At 39.5% G+C, this 23,202-nt stretch overlaps 1 protein-coding gene across 2 annotated transcripts in view; it reads left to right on the forward strand.

Annotated features, from left to right (window-relative positions):
- Nucleotides 1–23,202, forward strand: part of FNBP4 (formin binding protein 4) — a 41,935-nt gene that overhangs the window by 16,017 nt on the left and 2,716 nt on the right. The window contains exons 9-16 of one of the 2 annotated variants that reach the window (XM_004457982.5): nt 3,988–4,112; nt 5,492–5,596; nt 6,788–6,921; nt 7,896–8,083; nt 13,713–14,026; nt 14,153–14,297; nt 14,865–15,199; nt 22,846–23,003. In XM_004457982.5, coding sequence (XP_004458039.2) covers nt 3,988–4,112; nt 5,492–5,596; nt 6,788–6,921; nt 7,896–8,083; nt 13,713–14,026; nt 14,153–14,297; nt 14,865–15,199; nt 22,846–23,003 — 1,504 coding nt within the window. The remainder of the gene's footprint in view (nt 1–3,987; nt 4,113–5,491; nt 5,597–6,787; nt 6,922–7,895; nt 8,084–13,712; nt 14,027–14,152; nt 14,298–14,864; nt 15,200–22,845; nt 23,004–23,202) is intronic. The other variant, XM_023588604.2, reaches the window with a different exon arrangement.

The raw sequence follows: 23,202 nt of genomic DNA on the forward strand, positions 1-23,202 counted from the left end.
TTCAGGTGGTTTGTATCCCTTGGTCTAAGGTGCGTTTCTAGTAAGCAACATATGGATGGCTCTTGTTATTTTATCCATTCTGTCAGCATGTATCTTTTGATTGGGGAGTTTAATCCATTCACATTCAGTGATATTACTGTAAGTGCACTGTTTACTTCCTCCATTTTATTCTTTGGTTTTCATATGTCATATCTTATTTTTGTCTTTCTTTTTACTCTTGTTATCCTTTCTGCTATTTTTTCTTCTGTACTCTCCTCCAAACCTGTCTCTCCTGTTTTTTCTTTCAGGTTCTAAGGCTTCCTTTATGTTTCCTGCAAAGTTGGATTCTTCTTTGCAAACTCTCATAGTTTCTGTTTGTGAATATTTTATACTCAACTTCATATTTGAAGGACAGTTTGCTAGATAAAGAATTTTTGGCTGGCAGTTTTTCTCTTTCAGTATCCTAACTTATCCTAACTGTATCAAATCACTGTCTTCTTGCCTCCATGGTTTCTGAAGAGAAATCTGCTCTAAGTCTTACTGGACATCCCTTGTACATGATGGTTTTCTTCTCCCTTGCTGCTCTGAAAAATTTTTTTTAATCTTTGACTTTTGATATTCTGAGTAGTATGTGTCTTGGAGTAAGTCTATTTGGATTTATTCTGATTTGGGAATAGTGTGCTTATTGGACATTTAAGTTCATTTCTTTTGTGAGAGTTGGGAAACTTTCAGCTGTTGTTTCCTCATATACTTTTTCTACCCCTTTTCCTTTCTCGATCTCCCATGACATATATGTTGCTGCATTTTGTGTTGTCATTCAACTCTGAGCCCCTGCTCAAATTTTTCCACCCTTTTCTTCCTTCAATTTTAGCTGTTCTGTCTTCGATATCTCTTATTCTTTCTTCTTTTATTTCAAGTTTGCTGTTGTATGCCTCTAATGTGTTTCTTTTTATCTCACCTATTGTGTCTTTAATTCCCCAGAGCTCTGTTACTTTTCTGTTCGGGATTTCAAATTCTTCTTTGCACTTGCTCAATGCCTTCCTTTTTTTAAAAAGATTTATTTATTTATTTATTTCTCTCCCCTTCCCCCCAAGTTGTCTGCTCTCTGTGTCCATTTGCTGTGTGTTCTTCTGTGACCACTTCTATCCTTATCAGCGGCACCAGGAATCTGTGTTTCTTTTTGTTGCATCAGCTCTCCATGTATGCAGCGCCATTCTTGGGCAGGCTGCACTTTCTTTTGCACTGCGCGGCTCTCCTTACAGGGCACACTCCTTGCACATGGGGCTCCCCTACGCGGGTAACACCCCCACGAACCATGGCACTCCTTGTGTGCATCGGCACTGTGCATGGGCCAGCCCCACACGGGTCAAGGACGCCTGGGGTTTGAACCGTGGACCTCCAGTGTGGTAGACGGACGCCCTATCCACTGGGCCAAGTCCACTTCCCTCAGTGTCTTCTTGATGTCATTTATCTCTTTAGCAATATTGTCTTTCAGCTCATTAATTTGATTTTGGAAATGTGTGCACAGCTCACTGATTAGCTCTCTCAAATTCTGCATCTATTCTGGGGCTTTGGTATATTCCTTTTCTTGCACCATGTCTTCTATTTTCTTAGTATTGCTCATGATTTTTTGCTGATACGTAGGCATCTGATTAGATTGTAGTTTTTACTCAGATGCTCAGTTTCTTTTTCTTTTGGGATTTAGTGGCAGGAGGCTGTGTGTTACCACTGCTCTATGGTTCTTGGCTCAACCTGAATTGTTAGGATTATCCTGTTGGTTGCTCAAAACTGGGCCCTGAACCCAGTAATTGGTGGTAGAGTTGTTTTTTGGGGCCTTGAGAAGGGAGGCTGTTAGAGGCCCGAAAAATTTTGAATGCACTTCCTTGGTCTGCCAGCATATGGTGCTCTCTGGCAGTTCTCAGTTCAATGCCTGGTTGGAGTATATTTTTTGCAACAGAGTTGCGATCACTCTGATAGTGTTTCCTGTCTGGAGCCTGTGAGCCTTGTAATTCAAACTTTCTCTGAGACAGTTCTCCTGCCTTCGTTGGCAGCCCCCTCCCTTTTCCCAGGTCAGAAATATTTCTACTCCTCTCTGAGTCCTTAACAATCAGTCCCTGTTAGTAGAGGAGGAGATTGGGAGGGTTGTTTATCTTTATCCCCTTGCCAGCTCCCAAGGCAAACAATGGTGTAGTGCCACCTGGCCTTGAAGTGCTCCTGGGACATAGCAGTCCAAATTTGTGGGTTAGAAGCTGAGTCAGCCTTAGGCTGTGTCCCTCTCTATTCCCTTTCCTGGAGTGGTAGAGCTCTGGAGCCCCCTTTTCTGTAGTCACAGGCCCAGAGGCGTGAGAGTTCTAAAGTGTCTTTAGTGTCGTGCAGGGTGCTGGTAACAGCTGCCACTGGTTTCAACTCACAATTCTGTCGTTGTAATTTCCCGCTTTGTCCCTCTCTACTCTGGGCAGTGTTCAGCCTTCGCCTGGTGTCCTAAACCCTAGAAAATCATTTACTAGGCTGTTTCAGCCTGTCCTCTAGCTATTCTTCTGCAGGAGAAGAAAGTCCAGTTTCTTTCTGGTCCACCATCTTCCCAGAAATCTGTTTTCTTTTTTTTAAGAAGGCACCAGGAACCAAACCTGGGGCCTCCCATGTGGGAGAGAGGCACCTAATGGTTTGAGCCATCTCTGCTCCCTGTTTGTTGTGTCTCTTCCATGTGGTAGGCGGTAGCCCAGCTGTTTGAGCCACGTCCCCTTCCCTAAGCTAGTTTTAAATGAAGCAAATATAGCAAAAAAGATGATCTCTTTTACTCTAGTTAAATCATTGATAAACCTAGTTTCTTTTGGAGATTCCCACTACCAACAAACGACACTAAACAGAATAGGTGGGTTCAAAATGGATTGATTACAGGTCTTAACCAGTTCAGGTAAGAAAGGTATCAGGTGGTTTAAAATTAATGGCTTTTGGGAAGCGGACTTGGCTCAGTGGATAGAGCGTCCGCGTACCACATGGGAGGTCCACGGTTCAAACCCAGGGCCTCCTTGACCCGTGTGGAGCTGGTCCACGCGCAGTGCTGATGTACGCAAGGAGAGCCCTGCCACACGGGTGTCCCCCGCATAGGGGAGCCCCACACACAAGGAGTTCACCCCGTAAGGAGAGCTGCCCAGCATGAAAGAAAGTTCAGCCTGCCCAGGAGTGGCAGCTGCACACACACACACAGCTGACGCAGCAAGATGACACAACAAGAAAAGAGAGATTCCCGGTGCAGCTAACAAGAATAGGAGCAGACACAGAAGAACCCACAGCGAATGGACACAGAGAATAGACAACTGAGGTGGGGAGGGGGGAAGAAGGGGAGAGATAGATAAATAAAAAAATAAATCTTAAAGAAAAAAAAATTAATGGCTTTTAATAATTTAACATTGATGCATATTTGCTTGCGATAGAGCTTATGTAATTTACCAATTAGATTCATTGTATGTGATTGTGCCCTGCAGAGGTATATTTTACAAAACAAAAATAATCTAGGTTAATAAAGGAGGCCATGAGATTAAAGTCAGATTATGAATGATTATGAAATCACTTAGTTTTGGATAGTGAGAATTTCTATCTCCTGTTCTTATAAACAGTGGTATAAAGATCACTTTTATAAAGTATACCCCACTTGGTAACTCTTCTATGTTCCAGGTTTGACTCTAGCTTTGTAGTAGTAGTCTGGAAGAGATGAGTAGACAAAAACTGGTGATGAAGAAAAAGCCAAAACTGTACAGGACAGTTTGATGTAGAACAAAGTACATTTTTGTTTATAGAGTGATATTTTAAGAAGGCGATTATAAACGATAAAATTATTTTTTGATGTATATAGGCAGTAATTAAAGAGTTACTCTATAACAGGTAAGGGGAAACAAGCAAAGGAGAGAGAACTGATGGCCTTTTTCAGGTAACTGCTACAGAAATAAAACGTATATGGGACTGTATCAATATAGGTCCTTTGATTTAATTTCATTTTTTCTTTTGCAGCAGTTGGCGCTGAAAATTCAGAAAAAATAGATGAGAATTCAGATAAAGAGATGGAAGTAGATGAGTCTCCAGAGAAGGTGAAAGTACAGACAGCGCCTAAAGTAGAAGAAGAACAGGATTTGAAAGTATGTATATTAATGCAACTTGACAAAAATTGGCCAAACATTAAATTGGTTCATATTAGCAACAAGTAAATCTTTACTGTTTTGAAATCTAAATCACTTACTTGATTAGGTGACAAGGGCAAATTTAAAGCCAAATTAAGGAGTTCTAAGACTGGCTTAAATGGCCAGAAATTGTCTAAAAATAAATTCTAAATGCTTGAATTATTTTCTTTCAAGTTGTCTCCATTGGAATGCAATAGCTTATCAAGTAAGCTTCTTTAGTTTAAAAGTACTAAAGAAACTAATTCTCAGCTTTAATTCCTCCATGAATTACTTGTCTTTACCCAAAGACAGGTTTGGTTCCAATTGCATTTCTAGCCTAATCTCATGGGGATATTTTACCCAAGTAAATAATATTGGCTCTTTCAGAGCAGTCTATTGGAAAACTACTTCGCATATTCTTTCTCTCTCTTTTTTTTTTTTTTTTTGAAAAAGTTATTTTATTTATTCCGCTACCCACCCTCTATTGTTTGCTGTCACTGCGTCCATTTGAAGTGTGCTGTGTCTGTGCCTCTTCTCTTTAGGAGGCACCGAGAACCAAACTTGGGCCCTCCCACATGGGAGGAAATGTACTCAATCGCTTGAGCCACCCCAGTTCCCTGTTTTGTCATGTGTCTCATTGTCTTTCCTCTTTGTGCCTCTTTGTTGCATCATCTTATTGCATCAGCTTTTGCTGCACCTGCCTTTGGCACCATCTTGCTTTTTTTTTTTTAACGTTATATTCAAAAAATTTAAGAGGTTCCCATATAACCCCCACTCCCCGATCTTGCTGTCTTGCTCGTCTTTTCTAGGAAGCACCTGGAACTTAACCCAGGACCTTCCATGTGGTAGGCAGTAGTTCAGTTGCTTGAGCCATATCTGCTTCCCAGCATATTCTTTTGACCTGATGGAGTTTACCCACTTACTGGCTAGAAGATGTTTTTTTATTTTTTTGGTAGGAGGGCCTGGGAGAATTAATTTTGGCTTCAGAATATGGCTAGTATATGTAATTAGTAATGAATGAAGCACAGTTTGGGCAGTCTTGTGAGTCATATCGTTCAGGATTTACTTTCAACTTGAATTCCATAATTTGCTAAGAATGCATTGTAATGATGTGAATAGGTATGATTTTGATTCCTGTAGACCTTTTATCATTTATCATTTTGTTTTGTGAATTACTTTACTATAAATTAAAATTTTTATTTTGTATTTGATATTTTAGATACAAATGTTTGAGGAAGATTATTTATAGGCAAGTTCATATGTTTAGTATCTGTAACAATGAATGAAAGTTTTCACATAATACAGAAAATATTACTGATTGTTTTGTTTTTCCTTTTTTTTCCTTTCCTGAATTACAGTTTCAGATTGGAGAATTGGCAAATACCCTGACCAGTAAATTTGAATTCTTAGGCATTAATAGACAGTCCATCTCCAACTTTCATGTTCTGCTCTTACAGACCGAGGTAATTTAGCCGTCTTTGGTTTGAACTGTCAGTTTTGGAATGAAATGTCTGTAAGGCATCTGTCTTATGTCTTAATCCTAAAATTAGAAAGTTTTAACACTGATACATATTTGAAACACCAACCCAGCAAATAAAACTATGTATTAGCATATGATTATAAGGATAAATGCAGGGAAGCGAACTTGGCCCAGTGGTTAGGGCGTCCGTCTACCACATGGGAGGTTCGCGGTTCAAACCCCGGGCCTCCTTGACCCATGTGGAGCTGGCCCATGCGCAGTGCTGATGTGTGCAAGGAGTGCCGTGCCACACGGGGGTGTCCCCTGCATAGGGGAGCCCCATGCGCAAGGAGTGCGCCCCGTAAGGAGAGCCATCCAGCGCGAAAGAAAATGCAGCCTGCCCAAGAACGGCATCGCACACACAGAGAGCTGACACAAGATGATGCAACAAAAACAAACAGATTCCCGGTGCCACTGATAGGGATAGAAGCTGTCCCAGAAGAACACATAGTGAATGGACACAGAGAGCAGACAATTGGGGTGGGGGAGAAGGGGAGAGAAATAAATTTAAAAATTAAAAAAAAAAAAGATAAATGCAAGAGTTTGTGTATAATGATATCATTTTTAATAAGCATATTTTTAATATACACTTCTTAGCAAATTAAAATACTTACTGTAAAATACCATGTAATGTTGAAAGTACTTTTTAAATGTTGAAGCATTATGAATCTATCTAAAAAGAAAAGCTCAGTCCTATTTGTAAACTGTAAACTACAAAATGGCAGAGAAGGATTAGGTAAGAAACTGCTGTAGGAAGCTAATGGTACAAAACTGAATGAACCAACTACACCACTCCCACCATCTCCCCCCCCACACACACACACACACACAAAGTGAAATTACTGGGGGGACCAGTCTTAATGTGGTCTGGGGGGAGGGGGAATACTTATTTTAATAGATACTGGGTTGTTGGCAGTATGAAGATATACTGGGGCCCAGTCTCAACTTTCACTTCTGCAGTGCAAAAACGCTACTTCACGAAATGAAGATATAACTTCTCTTTTCCTCTTTGGTCTACCCGCTTTGGTCAGGGTATAGCAATAAAGTCTTTTAATAGAAGACTTGTGTCCCTTTAATCTTTGTCTCCTGGCATAATAATAAGTCTTTAACTTATTTCTCTATTTGTTGATTCTAGACTCGGATTGCAGACTGGCGGGAAGGGGCTCTTAATGGAAACTACCTTAAAAGAAAACTTCAGGATGCAGCAGAACAACTAAAACAGTATGAAATAAACGCCACTCCTAAAGGCTGGTCCTGCCACTGGGACAGGTACGCACTCTTCTCCCCTTTTCACCTTTCACCTTTGACATCTCAGACATGATTTGTGATCACCACCACCTGACGACATGTGACAGCCTGTCTGGAGACTGAGAGCAGCTGCAGTTAGCGGTGCTTGGCAGGCAGAGCACCGCACGCACTTACAGAGTTTGGGCCAGCCACACATTGGAGAAACAAAAAGCAATGTTTAAAGTGTTCCATGTAACGGATTTTTTCCCAAGATTGGACAAAGCTGGTTTTTACTCTCCAGAGTGTTGCACGGAGTAGGGCGGGCTTGGGGTTAAGCGCATGCGAGAGCTCTGTGCGCTTTACAGGACCTCTGGAAGCAACTACTCCTGATTAACCTCGGTGAAGTTAAGGAAAACTTCGTGGCTGAAGATGTGAATGAAGAACAAGATTACTATCTTCTGCCGGCAGGTCAGATGAAAACATTTCTTTTTATATTTGGCTTTTCTTGATTTTTTTTTTTTCGTTATTTGAAATCTTTGCTCTTTTATTTTTCAGCTCCCAGATCCTCTCCCTCTCTTTAGCTTTCACTGTGTTTGGTATCAAGAGTATGAATTGTGAATTCCACGGTCCAAGAGGGGAAGATTCACCTTTCACAAACTTCGTTGTTCTCTTGGAAGGGAAATTAGTGTTCTAGGCGATTGAGTCCCTTCATTTATGAAACTTGAAACCCTGTAAAGCATTGGCAAAAAAAAAAAAAGATGTGTTCTAAGTCATCTGTTGGAGTTAGAGGGCTCAGGGCTGTATTCACAGAGCTGCTGGCAGTGCAAATAGCTTTGAATTATCCTTGGGTCTCCATTCTCAATTGTCAAAGCTCTTTGTTGCCTTTGTGAATAGCAGTCCATTAAGAAGAGGTTCGTCCCTGTGAGAGCAGACTGCTGTCCTGGGACAGGACCAAATGCAAGTGTTTTTGTAGGAGAATGGGTCTTAAAACGTGTGTTTTCTTTCTTGTAATTTAGGGATCATAGACGATATTTCTATGTAAACGAACATTCGGGCGAGTCTCAGTGGGAGTTCCCAGATGGTGAGGAGGAAGAGGAAGAAAGCCAAGCGCAAGAAAGTAGAGATGAGACTCTTCCTAAACAGATTTTGAAAGACAAAACTGGCACTGATGCAAATTCTGCAGAATCCTCAGAGAGTTCCACAGGTGGGACAATTTGCCCTATCCCTTTTGGAGAGAAATCACTTTAGAGGAAAAAAAAGACTTGTTACTTTGTATAAATTTGTGTCATAAAAAGAAGCTTTTCATAACAGAAAGTTCTAATTGAAAAATAGTGGCTTGACCTACAAAAAAGAATGACATAAGTTATACTGTAAGAATTGAAGGCTACAACTGATTGGAAATCAGCACACTGTTGATATATGTCAGACTGCTCAAAAATGGAATGATGACCCAATATACTTTACTTTAAAAGATTGTCCTATCACCACTATGCTGCTATAGATAACAGCTGTGGGTTTCTAAAAACAGGAATGCTAATTAATGAGTATAAAGAACTAGATAGTTGATATTTCAATATCTGTGTGGAGTAATAGGAAATTGGTTCTGCATTTCTATAGAACATTTATTCTACTGCTATTACAACCTCATTTTTCTACTCCACTTGTTTTATAAAAAGTATGGTTGTCACAAATCAGGATGATTTGAAGAAATGCTCTCAAAACTAGGACCACACTTGTTTCAGAGAATCAAAATAAATGATTATTAAAAATTAGCAACAACATAAAACAGATACAGGATGGCTTTTAATGTTATCTTAGAAGTATTCAATTTAGTTATACACATTTTTAAAGTAGGGTTTTCCTTGCTCCTCAGTTACCCTGAAGATTTGATAACTCTTCAGAAGAGCCACAGCTTGATTACTGTTATGGATATCTAAAACATGTGATAGATATTTCTGAAATGTTTCACTTCTATATAGAAACTAGGAGCTACTTTGAACATTTGTGAATATACAAAAGAGGATCATTTTCTTTCCTCTAAGTATCTTTCTTTAACAAAAATAAATGAATAGTGAAATGCAGTCAAGACTTAAAATCTCAAAAACTGGTAGCTATTTCTTAAAGTGATGGTATAGAAAGTCAAGAGTCTTTGGAGTGGTTTCTGAAGTAATTAGGCCTTTGAAGATATGAAATTTGTTGACAACATGGAAGTGAGGAGCTGAATTATTAAAAGTGTTGCTTTGTACTCTACTGGCTCCCCAATCTCAGTAGAAATACAGTGTACCAAATGATTCTATTAACTTCTTAAATGACCAGGTAATCTACATCAGATTACCCTAATTGAAAAGCCACGTATAACCTGTGATAATTTTAGAACGTAGCAAAAGCATGTTTATTTTTTCATTTAAAAAAAGTTTTTATTGAAGGTATTTCATCATACAGGGTTCCCATATATCACCCCACCATAACACCTGGCATTGCTGTGAAACATTTGTTACAAATTATGAAAGACCCTTGTCAAAATATTACTACTAACTGTATCCAGTATCTTAATAGTTGGTGTATTTTCCCCCCAACCCACCCAATTATTAATACCCTGTATTACTATTGTGTATTCGTTATAGTTCATGAGAAAATGTTCTTGTATTTGTTCTGTTAACCATAGTCTGTCTTCCACCACAGGATTCACTATGTTTTAAGTCCCGTGCAAAAGTGGTTTTTTTGCTGCTTCACATATTTTCTGAAGTTATAGTGTATTTCACTTCCCTTTTTCACAAAGAGATTTTCTTCTGAATTCATTTCCCCATCTTTTGGTAACAGTGATAGACATGTCTAATAATGGGGTTTTGTTTTGTTTTATTTGTTTTTTTGGTTTGTGTGTTTTCTTTTTGTAGTTAGTGAAGCGGTTTGATGGTGATTTTAGGTAGGAGATTCCACTCCTCACCACTGTCTGAATAGCAATAATGCTTTTTTTCCTTTCTCATATTTCCAAACAGTATTCTAGAATTACCAACTCTTAATTTTTTTTAATGGTTCTGTGATCACTTAAGGATTAAGTATTAAGCTGCTTTCTCCCTTTGTTGATGACACACAGAGTTGGTACTGTGTGGTAAAAGGAAGATTGCGGGCCATTCCCATCTGATTAAAAGAAAAGTAGCTATGCTGTAGGAAAAAGTCACTGATAAACTAGCTTGTATTTTTAAACCTCTTTATTGAGACTCTCTAGAACCACTTAATAAACTTGATCTAAATAAAATCCAAATCAAACCTTGAAGATCTTTGGGATTTAAGAGTAATACTGATCACTATTTTAAGCCTGTAAAGAGAGAGTGTGTGTGTACTCTTAGCCCAGTAGTGGCTAAAATCCATAAAAGAAGAAATCATCTATTAATGCTTACTACGCTGTGTGGAGCAAGGAAGTTTCAAAATTCTATTCATTTTCCCAAATCATTTTTAAACCATGCTCATTGTTACAGAGTTTGAATTTAATATGTCTCTAAAAGATTGGTGCTGTTTCAAGATATCCAGCATGTCTGTCTAGCTTGGATTTTGTCACTTAGGTTAAATTTCGTAGCCCTTTTTTTTTGTTGGCCTCTTGATTCAAAATGCCACACGATAATTTTTTCTTCAGGGAATATAGGAAAATGGTAAGGGAAAGCTACATATAAATGGGGGCGGGGGGGGTTTCCTGAGGACTTCAGAATTTGTATCCCCACATTGTTTCCTTGAAATTTTAGTTTTTCATCTATTAGTACATAATAAAAGCTTTGTATGCCATTAATCTCTACTCAGACTTTAGACTTAAATGGTCTTAAATGGCAAAAATACCAAGTTAAATTTAGAAACAAGGGGAAACATAATTATAATATGACATACATGGATATTCATACTAGGGTTTCTTGAACTTCTTTGTGTTTAAGCTAAAGGAGATAATTATGTTAAGGTAACTTTATGTTTTGGGTAAACTTAGTTTGGGATTCAAAATATTCTAAAAATACTCCTTGTTTCCTGATGAATTAAATTTATCAAATCTAGTTAATCTTATATTAACACATTTAATTCTGATTAACTTTGCCAAGGTTTTAAATCACATCATTAACCTTGAACATACTGTGTTTCATTGAGTTTCTCTAAATAGCACGTCACCATCATAAGTTTATTGATGTTGCATTATGCCACTAGATGAGAAACCTAATATATAAAATCTGACATTTTTATTTACTTACCATATATTGTTGCTAATTAAATAGGATGTTAAATGCTTTGCTCATCCTCAGTGTTTTACTTTAATTTTGATAAAATCTTTTTCATGTAAATTATTTTATTTTTATTTTACAAGTAACTAATTTAAACTGAAAAATGATGAAGTAAAAGTTTACAGCACTAATCATAACTTCCACATATCAACAGATTTAAATTTAAATTTAAATGGGCTAATGTAGAGATATTTTCTCTTTCCCAGTTTATAATGTATTTCCTTCCACAGCCATCATATATATTTTTAAGTACATTATAGAAATCAGATTCCTTAAACTATTTAAGAAATAAAATAATCAAAAATAAGTTAATTCAGATGCACATATTCAAAAAAAGAAATGACTTAAAAGTCAATACAGTGTCTTTTTCATTCCCAGTCTCCGTATCGGGTAGGTTCTGGGCCCCTGGGTCCACCCTTTTCTTTGGTAACAGAATTAATATCATCTGGAAATTTTTCCAGTGGTTCTTTTTCTAAATGGGAACCCTCTGGTACATCAAAACGACCTTCTGGTAACTCTGGCTTCTTAAGGGATTGTTTAGCAGATTCAGACTTTCCTTTTTGAGACAAACTCATTTTCCTCAAAGAGTAGCACAAAAGGGGTGATCTTGCAGCTCTCCACCCTGTGGACCGAACACGGCTAAGCAGCACGGCAAGGCACAAAGCGGGCATGTCTCTGGGCTCCACAGCTTCAGCTGTGGCCCGGTGCAGGACAGGGCAGTTTTGATATAATCTTGATGTATTATTGTGTGGCTGCCTGCATACCCAGACTTTGTCTAAAAATTAGTGTATAAATTCAGATTAGATATGGTCAAATACAAAAATGTAACAAGTCGTTTGAAGTCTTACAGCTGGAAAATTGCATTCCTGTTTTCTGGTGAATTTTTTCCAGTGCACTTTTCCTTAGAATTAAACAATTTCTCAAAATAATTAAGGTAACCATGTGAGTCATGTTCTTAAACTCTTTTATACATTGTATCATTTATCTTTCCCATAAAATGTAAGGCTACCATAAAGGCCAAAGGGTTCTTGGTCGCTTTGGCTCTAACTTTTTGCATACCAGTGTGGTGTACTTTGAACTGAATAATATAAAAAGGCCTGCTCCTTGTCCTAGAGCCTTTCAAATTGAGCCCTTGTTTAATCCACCGCTTTGACTGTGAAATTTAACAGGTGACTACATCTGGATCTCTATTCCATGAGAGGTGAGATTTATTTGACTTGTAATTTCTAAATCTCTTAGATCTTTCACGAGGACCTATTAGTAAAATAAAAAATACTAGCCCAGGAGTCAGACCTATGTTCTACCTCTGGCCTGGCCATTAATAGCTGTATAATCTTGGGCAAGTCACTTCCCTCCTAGATTTTATTACCTTTAAAATGAGGGGGTTAAATTAGGTGATTTCTCATGTCTCTTCTACTCCTAAATCTATGATTTTAGGGAGAAAATCCCATTCAGCATTTCTGGGATATAAGTCCCAAATACTGTGAAATTTCCCCATTGCCGATAAAGAGGGATGGGGAAAGCTACAAGTAAGTATATCCTCCTGCTTCTTCTAATCTTGTAAGCTTTTCCTACCAGAGAAAGGACAATAGGTAACTCTGGCTTTTACAAAATTTGAAGAAAGCTGATCCTGTAGCTTTCAGAGTAGCTCTGATTTCTTAACTCATATTCAAATGTCCCAGTAGCAATTTCAACTTCTTAGCATCTTCAAACACCTCCTTTTTTGTGCCTTAGATAAAATTTACCTTAAAGATTTATCCTTCCTGAATTTTACTTTTCTTATCACAAAAATAAAAAATTTAACTTCCTGATTTGTGTTTTTATGATTTAACAAATAAATGTAATTCACACAAATGTGTGGAAGGAATGATAGTGTTGACAATAGCACTTTGTAAATGGATTTTTAAAAACTTTAGTAGCCCAAATTAATTAAAATGGGTAAAATTTCTGTGTTTTAAATGGGTGCTTCTCTGGGTCATCCCCAGTCACTTATCTGTTTCACCAAGAAATAAAGTACATAGAATCAGTATTACAAAGGCACATCATTTACCTTCACGTTTGAAATAGAAAAGACCCCAGGCAAATGGATGTAGCTCAGTGGTTGAGCACCTGCTTCCTATGTACAAGGTCCTGGTTAAAATGCCCGGTACCTCCTAAAAAAAAAAAAAGCCTATAAAAGAAAAGACCCCAGAGTTATTGCCTTCTAGTATTTGTTGAAACTGTGGATGTTTGAAATAAAAAACTTTAAACTACAGAGTCAGATTTCTTAAATGCTTCTCATCCAGAAATCTGTGCTTAAAGAACAAGGCTTGTATAGCACAGCTGGGGAAGTGCTGTGAAGTTCATAAAAGAGGTTCCATCTTTATGTGAAAGTCAATTCTGTTTTAATATTTCACTGACTTAAATGTAGAGTAGGTACCAGTGGGGAAGAGTCCTTGCTGTTTGAAAGTATTTTACGCACTGAACTGGGTTCTTACTCTCTTCATGTTTGTTTCATTGATCGATTAAACATTTCTTTGAATGTGAGTTGTAGAGTTTATATTTTGCCATTTCCCTGACTCTTACCTGTTTTCATAGGTTCTCTCTGTAAAGAGTCCTTTTCTGGCCAAGTTTCTTCTTCACTCATGCCACTTACTCCATTTTGGACCCTCCTTCAGTCAAATGTGCCTGTGCTTCAACCTCCATTACCCTTGGAAATGCCACCACCCCCGCCTCCACCCCCAGAATCTCCTCCTCCTCCTCCTCCCCCACCACCACCTCCTCCTGTAGAAGATGGTGAGATCCAGGAGGTAGAGATGGAGGATGAGGGAAGTGAGGAGCCTCCTGCCCCAGGAACAGAGGAAGATACTCCTCTGAAACCTTCAGGACAAACTGCAGTTGTAACCAGCCAGGTGAGTGATGCCAGCTGATATTCTAAAGAGTTTTGAGGGATTGGAGCATGATTGACACATGTTTTATTTTAGAAGAGGATGTTTAACCAGGGCTTTCAGCCACTAACCAGAATCTTTGTATTTCAGAGTTCAGTTGATTCTAGCATCACTAGTTCTCCTTCCACTAAAGCAGTAAAGAGGAAAGCTACAGAAATTAGTACCGCGGTAGTTCAGAGATCAGCTACTATTGGCAGTTCTCCTGTCCTCTACAGCCAGTCAGCTGTAACTACAGGTAAGCATCATGATTAAAAGTATTTTGCTCGGGAAACGGACTTTGGCCCAGTGGTTAGGGCGTCCGTCTACCACATGGGAGGTCTGCGGTTCAAACCCCGGGCCTCCTTGACCCGTGTGGAGCTGGCCCATGCGCAGTGCTGATGCGCGCACGGAGTGCCCTGCCATGCAGGGGTATCCCCCGCGTAGGGGAGCCCCACGCGCAAGGAGTGCGCTCCATAAAGAGCCGCCCAGCGCGAAAGTTGTGTCCCTATGTGGCAGGGCACTCCTTGCGCGCATCAGCACTGCGCATGGGCCAGCTCCACACTGGTCAAGGAGGCCCGGGGTTTGAACCTCGGACCTCCCATGTGGTAGACGGATGCCCTAACCACTGGGCCAAGTCCGCTTCCCTATCAGAGATTTTAATGTTTAAGTACCTAAATGCTAAGATATTCAGAAATTAATATTTTGTGACTAGGTTTTGTTTTGTTTCTAGGAAAAGGAATCATTTTAGGTGATCTAACCCCCAATTCTTTGTCCTTGTTTCTGGTCTTGTTACAGTGTATAATTTTTTTATTATATCTGTTAGGTCACCAGGTGACTGGGATTGGTCACCAGACTGGAGGAATTGGACATCAGGCGATATCAGTTAGCCATCCATCAACAGGAATGGGACATCAGGCCAGAGGAATGGGCCTACAGTCAAATTACCTAGGACTTGCAGCAACACCTACAATTATGAGCTACACTGAATGTTCTGTTCCCATTGGAGTGACCGTTCCCACATTGCAGCCAGTCCAGGCCCGAGGTACTATGCCTACTACCACCATTATAGAACCACCACCTCCTCCTCCACCTCCACCACCACCACCAGCTCCCAAAATGCCACCTCCAGAGAAGACCAAAAAAGGAAAGAAAGATAAGGTACAGAAAATCTTTTACTATTTTTCCTTAGTTTATTTTTAAAATGCCCCTACCTTCATTGGAGATTTTAGTTAGTCTTCATTTTCTTCTTAGTCAATCTAGCTAAAGGATTGTCAGTTTTGTTGGTCTTAATTCTCAATTATTTTCCTATTTTCCACTTAATTATCTCCATTCCAATCTAGTATTTCCTTCTGCTAGCTTTGGGTTTCATTTACTCTTATTTTTCTATTCACTGAAGTATAAAGTTAGGCTGTGACTTGAGATCTTCTTTTTAAAAGTAGGTGTTTACAGCTGTAAAATACCCTCTGGGTACTCCTTTTTCTGCATCCCTTAAGTATTTTTGTTTTCACTTATCTCCAAATATTTTCTAATTTCTTTGGCCCATTGATTATTTAAGAGTATATTGCTTAGTTTTCTCATAATTGTGAATTTTTCAGTTTTCCTTCCATTACTGATTTCTAGCTTCCTTCCATTGTGGTTAAAGAAGATACTTTGCACACTTTTGATCTTTTTTAATTTATTGAGACTTGTTTTATGGCCTAATAAATAGTCTATCCTGGAGAATGTTCCATGTGCATTTGAAGAATGTAAATTCTGCAGTTGGGTAAAGTATTCTATATATATCTGTTAGTTGTAGTTGGTTTATAGCTTTAAGACTTCTATTTCCTTATTGATCTTCTGTCTAGATATTCTGTCCATTATTGAAAGTAGAACTCTCTTGAGTTCTGTCAATGTTAGCTTTCATATATTTGGGTACTCTTGTTTGATGTATATATATTTATAATTGTTATAACTTCTTAATGAATTGACTTCATCAACATATAATGATCTTCATCTCTTAAAATAATTTTGGCTTAAAGACTATTTTGTCTGATATTAGTATAGCCACCCAGCTCTCTTTTGGTTACTATTCACTTGAAATATTTTGTATCATTTCACTTTGAACCTAAAAAGCAAGTCTCTTGTGGACAACATATAGTCGAATAAAGTTTTGTTTTTTTGTTTTTTTCCAAAGATTTATTTATTATTTTTCCCCCTTCTTCTCCTCCCTCCTTGCTGTTTTTGCTGTGTGTGTTGTCTTTTCATTTTCTCTCCTCTAGGGTTCACTGGGAATTGATCCTGGTATGTGGAGAGAGGTTCCCTGTCAATTGTGCTGATTCCTGGTTTCTGCTACACTTCACCTTGACTCCCCCTTGTCTCTCTCTTTTTTTTTCTTTTTTTTTAACTTATATTTTGTGAACTTTATTTTCAATTTTGAAATACAATGCAGTAGAAACCCTACTGTCTGAACATGAATATCCATTTTATATATTATTTAACTTACACATCATCATAATTTAGAGATTTCCCTTGTCTCTCTTTTGATGCGTCATCTTCTTGCTGTGTGATTACTTGTGTGGGCACTGGCTCGCCACACATGCATGCTTTCTCTTTTTCACCAGGAGGCCCCAGGGATCGAACCTGGGTCCTTCCATATGGCAGGTGGAAGCTCTATCACTTGAGTCACATCTGCTTCCCTTGAATCAAGTTTTTAATACATTCTACCAGTTTCTACCCTTTTATCCTTCATACATGGGAAGCAGGTGCTCAGTACCTGCTCCCTCTCTTTATTTTGGTTTGTGTTTTTAGGAGGTACAGGGGATTGAACCCTGAACTTCATATATGGGAAGGGAAGCAGGCGCTCAACCACTCAAGCTACATCCACTTCCTTTTTTTTTTTTCAGTTTCCACATTTTGAGTGGCAAGTTTATTTCATTTACATTTAAAGTAATTACTGATAAGGAAGGACTTAATTTTGCCATTTTGCTACTGTTTTTCTGCATGTTTATACCTTTTTTGTTCCTTGTTTCCTCCATTACTGCCTTTTGTTTTTATTTGATTTTTGTTTTATAGTATACCATTTACATTTCCTTCTTGTTTCCTTTTCTGTGTGATTTTTAGTTCTTTTCATAGTCATTACTGTGAGATTACAACGAACACTTTCAAATTATAATAATGTGGTTTGAGCTGATACCAATTTAACTTTAATAGTATATAAAAACTGCTCCTATATAACTTCTTCCCCCTTCTTGTTATTGTCACAAATTACATCTTCAGTCATTGTGTGCCCACTAACATAGATTTATAATTTTTGTTGTATGCACTTATATTTTAAATTATATAAGAAACAAAAAATAGGAGAGCAGCGTTGGCCCAGTGGTTAGGGCGCCATCTACCACGCCCATGGGAGGTCCATGGTTCAAAGCCCGGGCCTCCTTGACCCATGTGGAGCTGGCCCGTGCACAGTGCTGATGCACACAAGGAATGCCGTGCCACACAGGTGTCCCCTGTGTAGGGGAGCCCCACGTGCAGGGAGTGCGCCCTGTAAGAAAGTGCAGCCTGCCTAAGAATGGCACCACCCACACGGAGAGCTGATACAACAAGATGACGCAACAAAAAGAGACACAGATTCCCGTGCCATTGACAACAACAGAAGCAGACAAAGAAGAAGACACAGCAAATAGATACAGAGAACAGACAACCAGGGTGGAGGGGGGAGAAGGGGAGAGAAATAAATAAATAAATCTTAAAAAAGAGAGAGAGAGAGTAAAATAATTACAGGCCAATAATACTGGCTTTTATGTTTACCTATACAGTTATTTTTACTGGAGGTTTTTATTTCTTTGTATGGTTTTGAGTTCTGTCTAGTGTGTCCTTTCATTTCAGCCCAAAGGACTCCCTTTAGCATTTCTTATTGAATGGGTCTATTAGCAGTGAATTCCCCCAGCTTCCATTAATCTGGGATTGTCTTAATTTCTTCTTCATTTTTGAAGGGTAGTTTTGCCTGAAATAGAATTCTTTTTTTTTTTTTAAAGATTTATTTTTATTTATTTAATTCCCCTCCCCTCCCCCGGTTGTCTGTTTTCTGTGTCTTTTTGCTGCATCTTTTTTCTTTGTCCGCTTCTGTTGTCGTCAGCAGCACGGGAAGTGTGGGTGGCGCCATTCCTCGGCAGGCTGCTCCCTCCTTCGCGCTGGGTGGCTCTCCTTATGGGTGCACTCCTTGCGCGTGGGGCTCCCCTACGCGGGGGACACCCCTGTGTAGCACGGCACTCCTTGCGCGCATCAGCACTGCGCATGGGCCAGCTCCACACGGGTCAAGGAGGCCCGGGGCTTGAACCGCTGACCTCCCATGTGGTAGACGGACGCCCTAACCACTGGGCCAAAGTCCGTTTCCCTGAAATAGAATTCTTGGTTGCCAGTTTTTTTCTTTCAGCACTTTAAATATGGCATCCCACCACCACTGGCCTCACTGGTTTCTGATGAAAAATTGGCTATTAATCTTGCTACGCCCTTTCAGTAATGTGTCACTTCTTTCTTGCTTCTCTCAGATTTTCTCTGCCTTTGACAACGTGATTTGACAACGTGTCCTGGTGTGGTTCTCTTTGTAGTTATCCTTCTTGGAGTTTGTTGAGACTCCATGTCCTTCGTCAAAGTTGGGGAGTTTTTGGATATTATTTCTTCGAGTATTCTTTCTGTCCCTTTTCTTCTCAGGACTCCGTATTTGCATATTTTGGTACACTTGAAGGTACCCTCTCAGATCTCTTAGGCTCTATTCATTTTTAATTCTTATCTCTTTATTGAAAGAACGTTTTTGGTTTTTTGCTGGGAGCTGAAGGCTCCTCTTTATGGTCAACTAGTGTTTTAACAGAAATGTCCTTGAATGCTAGGAGCTGAAAAAGAGAATACTCTCCCAGTCTTTGCATCTTGACTATGTGTTAGCACTTCTTCACCATTCAGCCAGGCTATTTACAATTTTGCCTTCATTTCCTGCTTGTCCTGTACCTATAGATGAGCCAGAGGTAAATTCTTAAAAGTCTTTTCCAGTATTTTCTGGGCATGTCTCTTACCCTGGGCGTACCCATAGCCTTCTAAATTTCCTTATATACTTGGGCACTTTTGAATGTTCTAACTGCCCTAAGAAACTCTCTCCCTAACTTTTCCTCCCAGGCTTTTGGTGCTCTCCTGTTAGTCTCTATTGTAATCTTTTTTTTTCTTTTTAAATTTAATTAATTTTTTTATTATATTTTATTTTTTTAAATATATTTTTTGTTTATTTTTAAAAGCTACTTTGATTACATAAAATGTTACATAAAAAAAATATAAGGGATTCCCATTAAAGCCCCACTCCCCACACCTCCCATTTTTCTCCACACTAACAACTTTCATTTGTGTGGTACATTCATTGCCATTGATAAACACGTTTTAGAGCATTGCCACACAGTATGGATTATAGTTTACATTGTAGATTACACTCTATTTCACTCCATTCTGTGGCTTGTGGCAGGATATATAATGGCCTGTATCTGTCATTGGAATGTCAGTCAGGTCAATTCTAAGTTCCCATATTATACCTCTTTTTCACTCTCCTTGACTTCAGCACCTCCAGTGGCCGCTGTCTCCACATCAATGATATAACTTCTTCCAGTGCTAGAATCACAATAAACCTATAGTAGAATACCAGTAAGTCCTCTCTAGTCCATATTTTTTTTCCCAGTCCTGAGGATTCTGGGAGGGTGATGCCCACTCCACCTCCAATTGATAGGGAGCTTCGATCCCATATGACTGATGTATGGGACTCTCTTGCTTGCAGTCGTAGACTCTCTCAGTTCTTAGGTGTGGAGTCTCTATTGTAATCCAATACCAAGGTGGCAACAGGTCGTTCATTTGCCTTACCATGTATCTGAGGACTGTCCACTGCTGCTTCTGCCATTAGTGAGTTCCATAGGTAGAACAAAAGCAAATGCTTTGGAGAGCAGATGTGGCTCAAGCGGTTGAGCATCTACTTTCTACATGGGACGTCCTGGGTCTCCTTAAAAAAATTAAAAAACACACATACAAGCAAAACAAATGAAAAATACAACTCAGGGGATCCTGTGTGGCTCATTGGTTGAGTGCCAGCTTCCCACATACAAGGTCCCAGGTTCTAACCCCCAGTCCCTGGTACCTAAAAAAATAGAAAAGTAAATGCTGTGTGTCATTCCCTCTGGTAGCCCCTCAGGCAGGTTAGAACAGGCAAGCACCACAATTATTTTGAGATTAAGGTCTGCTGCTCTGCTTCCTAAGGGGATCCAGGGTGGGGCTACCATCTTCAAGACCTTTACTGAACCTAAAAAAGGATAGGGTAAGGGCAAGTAAAAATGCTGCCAAGGTTTTTTTTTGTTTTTTGTTTTTAAGATTTATTATTATTTTTTCTCTCCCCTCCCCCCCATTGTCTGTTCTCTGTGTCATTTGCTGTGTCCTCTTTGTCCAATTCTGTTGTCAGCGGCATGGGAATCTGTTTCTTTTTTTGTTGTTGTGTCAGCTCTCCGCGTGTGCAGTGCCATTCCTGGGCAGGCTGCACTTTTTTCACGCTGGGCGGCTCTCCCCACCGGGTGCACTCCCTGCGTGGCGCGGCACTCCTTGCGCACATCAGCACTGCACATGGGCCAGCTCCACACTGGTCAAGGAGGCCAGGGTCCAAACCGTGGACCTCCCGTGTGGTAGACGGACGCCCTAACCACTGGGCCAAGTTCGCCACCTCTGTCATTTTTAAGTGGCCTTTTTCTTGGTTTAGCTTTCACTTGATTACTGCAAACCTTTGACTGTTTTCCATCATTCTAATTCTGACAGTTTTTACTTGATTTCAATATTGCTATGGAAGCTACCTGTTACACAAGTTTCACTGATGTCACTGTATTTCTCACTTTGATCACACACAAAAGAGAAGAAGTTTCTGAATTGAACAAGTTGGTACCATGGTTCCAGAAATTATCTGGAAATGAATTAAATGTCCTGGAAATGAATTAAATGTTATAAAAATCAGAAATGACCATTAGGACAATATTCTGAACAAGGTGTTGAACTGCCTACCGTAGCATATACAGTTCTACTTAACACCTCCATGCCTTTAAATGTGCTGCTATGCAGGAAGTCATTCCCCTGTTTGGCTGCCAACTCAACTTCTGTTTGTTTTTTTACACAAATATCAGGAATAACCAGTGCTCAGGAATCATTTCCTCTGTGAAACATTCCCTGGCACTTTCCTTCCCCTCACCCCCTCTACCTCCAGTAGAGGTAATTACTTCTTCCTCCATTCATTTATCTTTTTTTTTTTTTTTTTTTTTTAAAGATTTATTTTTTATTTATTTAATTCCCCTCCCCTCCCCCGGTTGTCTGTTTTCTGTGTCTTTTTGCTGCGTCTTGTTTCTTTGTCCGCTTCTGTTGTCGTCAGCGGCACGGGAAGTGTGGGCGGCGCCATTCCTCGGCAGGCTGCTCCCTCCTTCATGCTGGGCGGCTCTCCTTATGGGTGCACTCCTTGCGCGTGGGGCTCCCCTACGCGGGGGACACCCCTGTTAGCAGGGCACTCCCTGCGCTCATCAGCACTGCGCATGGGCCAGCTCCACACGGGTCAAGGAGGCCCGGGGCTTGAACCGCGGACCTCCCATGTGGTAGACGGACGCCCTAACCACTGGGCCAAAGTCCGTTTCCCTCTTCCTCCATTCATTTAACAAACAATTTTTGAGCCATTCATGCTTTTATTGCTTATAAGTAACAATTTTGAAATTCTAGAGTGTTAAGATAATATGTCATTTCTTCATTACCTATCTGAAAACAATGACCTATCTTTTTGTTTTTATAAGCTTTTTTAAAGAATATAAAATATAATCTTAATATCTCAGATGTATTAGATATATATTCAGTCCTTTGCCCAAGAATTTCTTTTGCAGCTTACTAGAAAATTAACTAGAAAACAGGAGTTTCTTGCCATTCATTCTTTTTTTTTTTTTTTTTTTTTTCCATTCATTCTTGATTCCTCTGACTTCAGTGTTCTCCTGTTAAAAGTGTGTTCAGGAGTGTTAAGCATCCTAATACATAACTTTTTTTTTTTTTTTACATTTTTATTTCTCTCTCTCTACCCCCATTGTCTGATCTCTTGTCCATTCGCTATGTTCTTCTGTGTCTGCTTACATTCTTGGCGGCACCAGGAATTTGTGCCTCTTTTTGTTGCATCATCTTGCTGTATCAGCTCTCTGTGTGTGTGGCACCACTCCTGGGCAGGCTGTGCTTTTTTCACACAGGGCGGCTCTCCTTACGGGGGCACACTCCTTGTGCATGGGGCACCCCTACGCAGGGGACACCCTCTGTGGCTCAGCACTCCTTGCACATGGCAGTCCTGCGCACGGACCAGGTCACCACACGGGTAAGGAGGCCCTGGGGATCGAACCCTGGACCCTCCATATGGTAGGCAGACACTCTTATCAGTTGAGCCGCAACTGCTTCCCCTGATATATAACTTTTGAACATAAATTATTTTCCCATAGCAGATAGGAATCACATGTGCCCAAAATTCACTTAACCCTACAGAAAGTCAAAATGAAACAGCAGTGACTATACTTAGATGTATGGTTTCTAAACATTTGTTTGCAGGTGTTAAATGAGATATTATACCCCAGTGAGCCCTCCATCCTCATGTAACCATTATTAATCCATCTTATTTTTCCTCAGTTTGTGCCCATGCTAATCCAGAAGGAGTTGTGCTGGGGTCTGTTGAGAGGGGTGTGTATACAAAAGAATTTCTTCTGCTTTCTGCATTTTATATTCCCTCTGACGTTTATTCTTTGTTACAGGCAAAAAAGAGTAAAACCAAAATGCCATCTCTAGTAAAAAAGTGGCAGAGTATCCAGCGTGAGTTAGATGAAGAGGAGAACTCTAGTTCCAGTGAGGAGGACCGGGAATCTACCGCACAGAAACGAATTGAAGAGTGGAAACAGCAGCAACTGGTCAGGTAAAGAAAAGAGATCATAAATCAGGGTGGGTTGGTTGTCATCATTATTTTAGGGTGGTTTTATTCTTAAAATCACATTCTTAATTTTAACTATTCTTTATAAACTATTATCTATAAAAATGCTCAATTCATAAAAAATTTTTTTCCTGTAAAAATCATGGTCTCACCCTTTTTCAAAATCATAAATATAAAAATTGTA

Source organism: Dasypus novemcinctus, chromosome 10 (genome assembly GCF_030445035.2).
Source record: "Dasypus novemcinctus isolate mDasNov1 chromosome 10, mDasNov1.1.hap2, whole genome shotgun sequence".
Classification (NCBI taxonomy): Eukaryota; Metazoa; Chordata; class Mammalia; order Cingulata; family Dasypodidae; genus Dasypus; species Dasypus novemcinctus.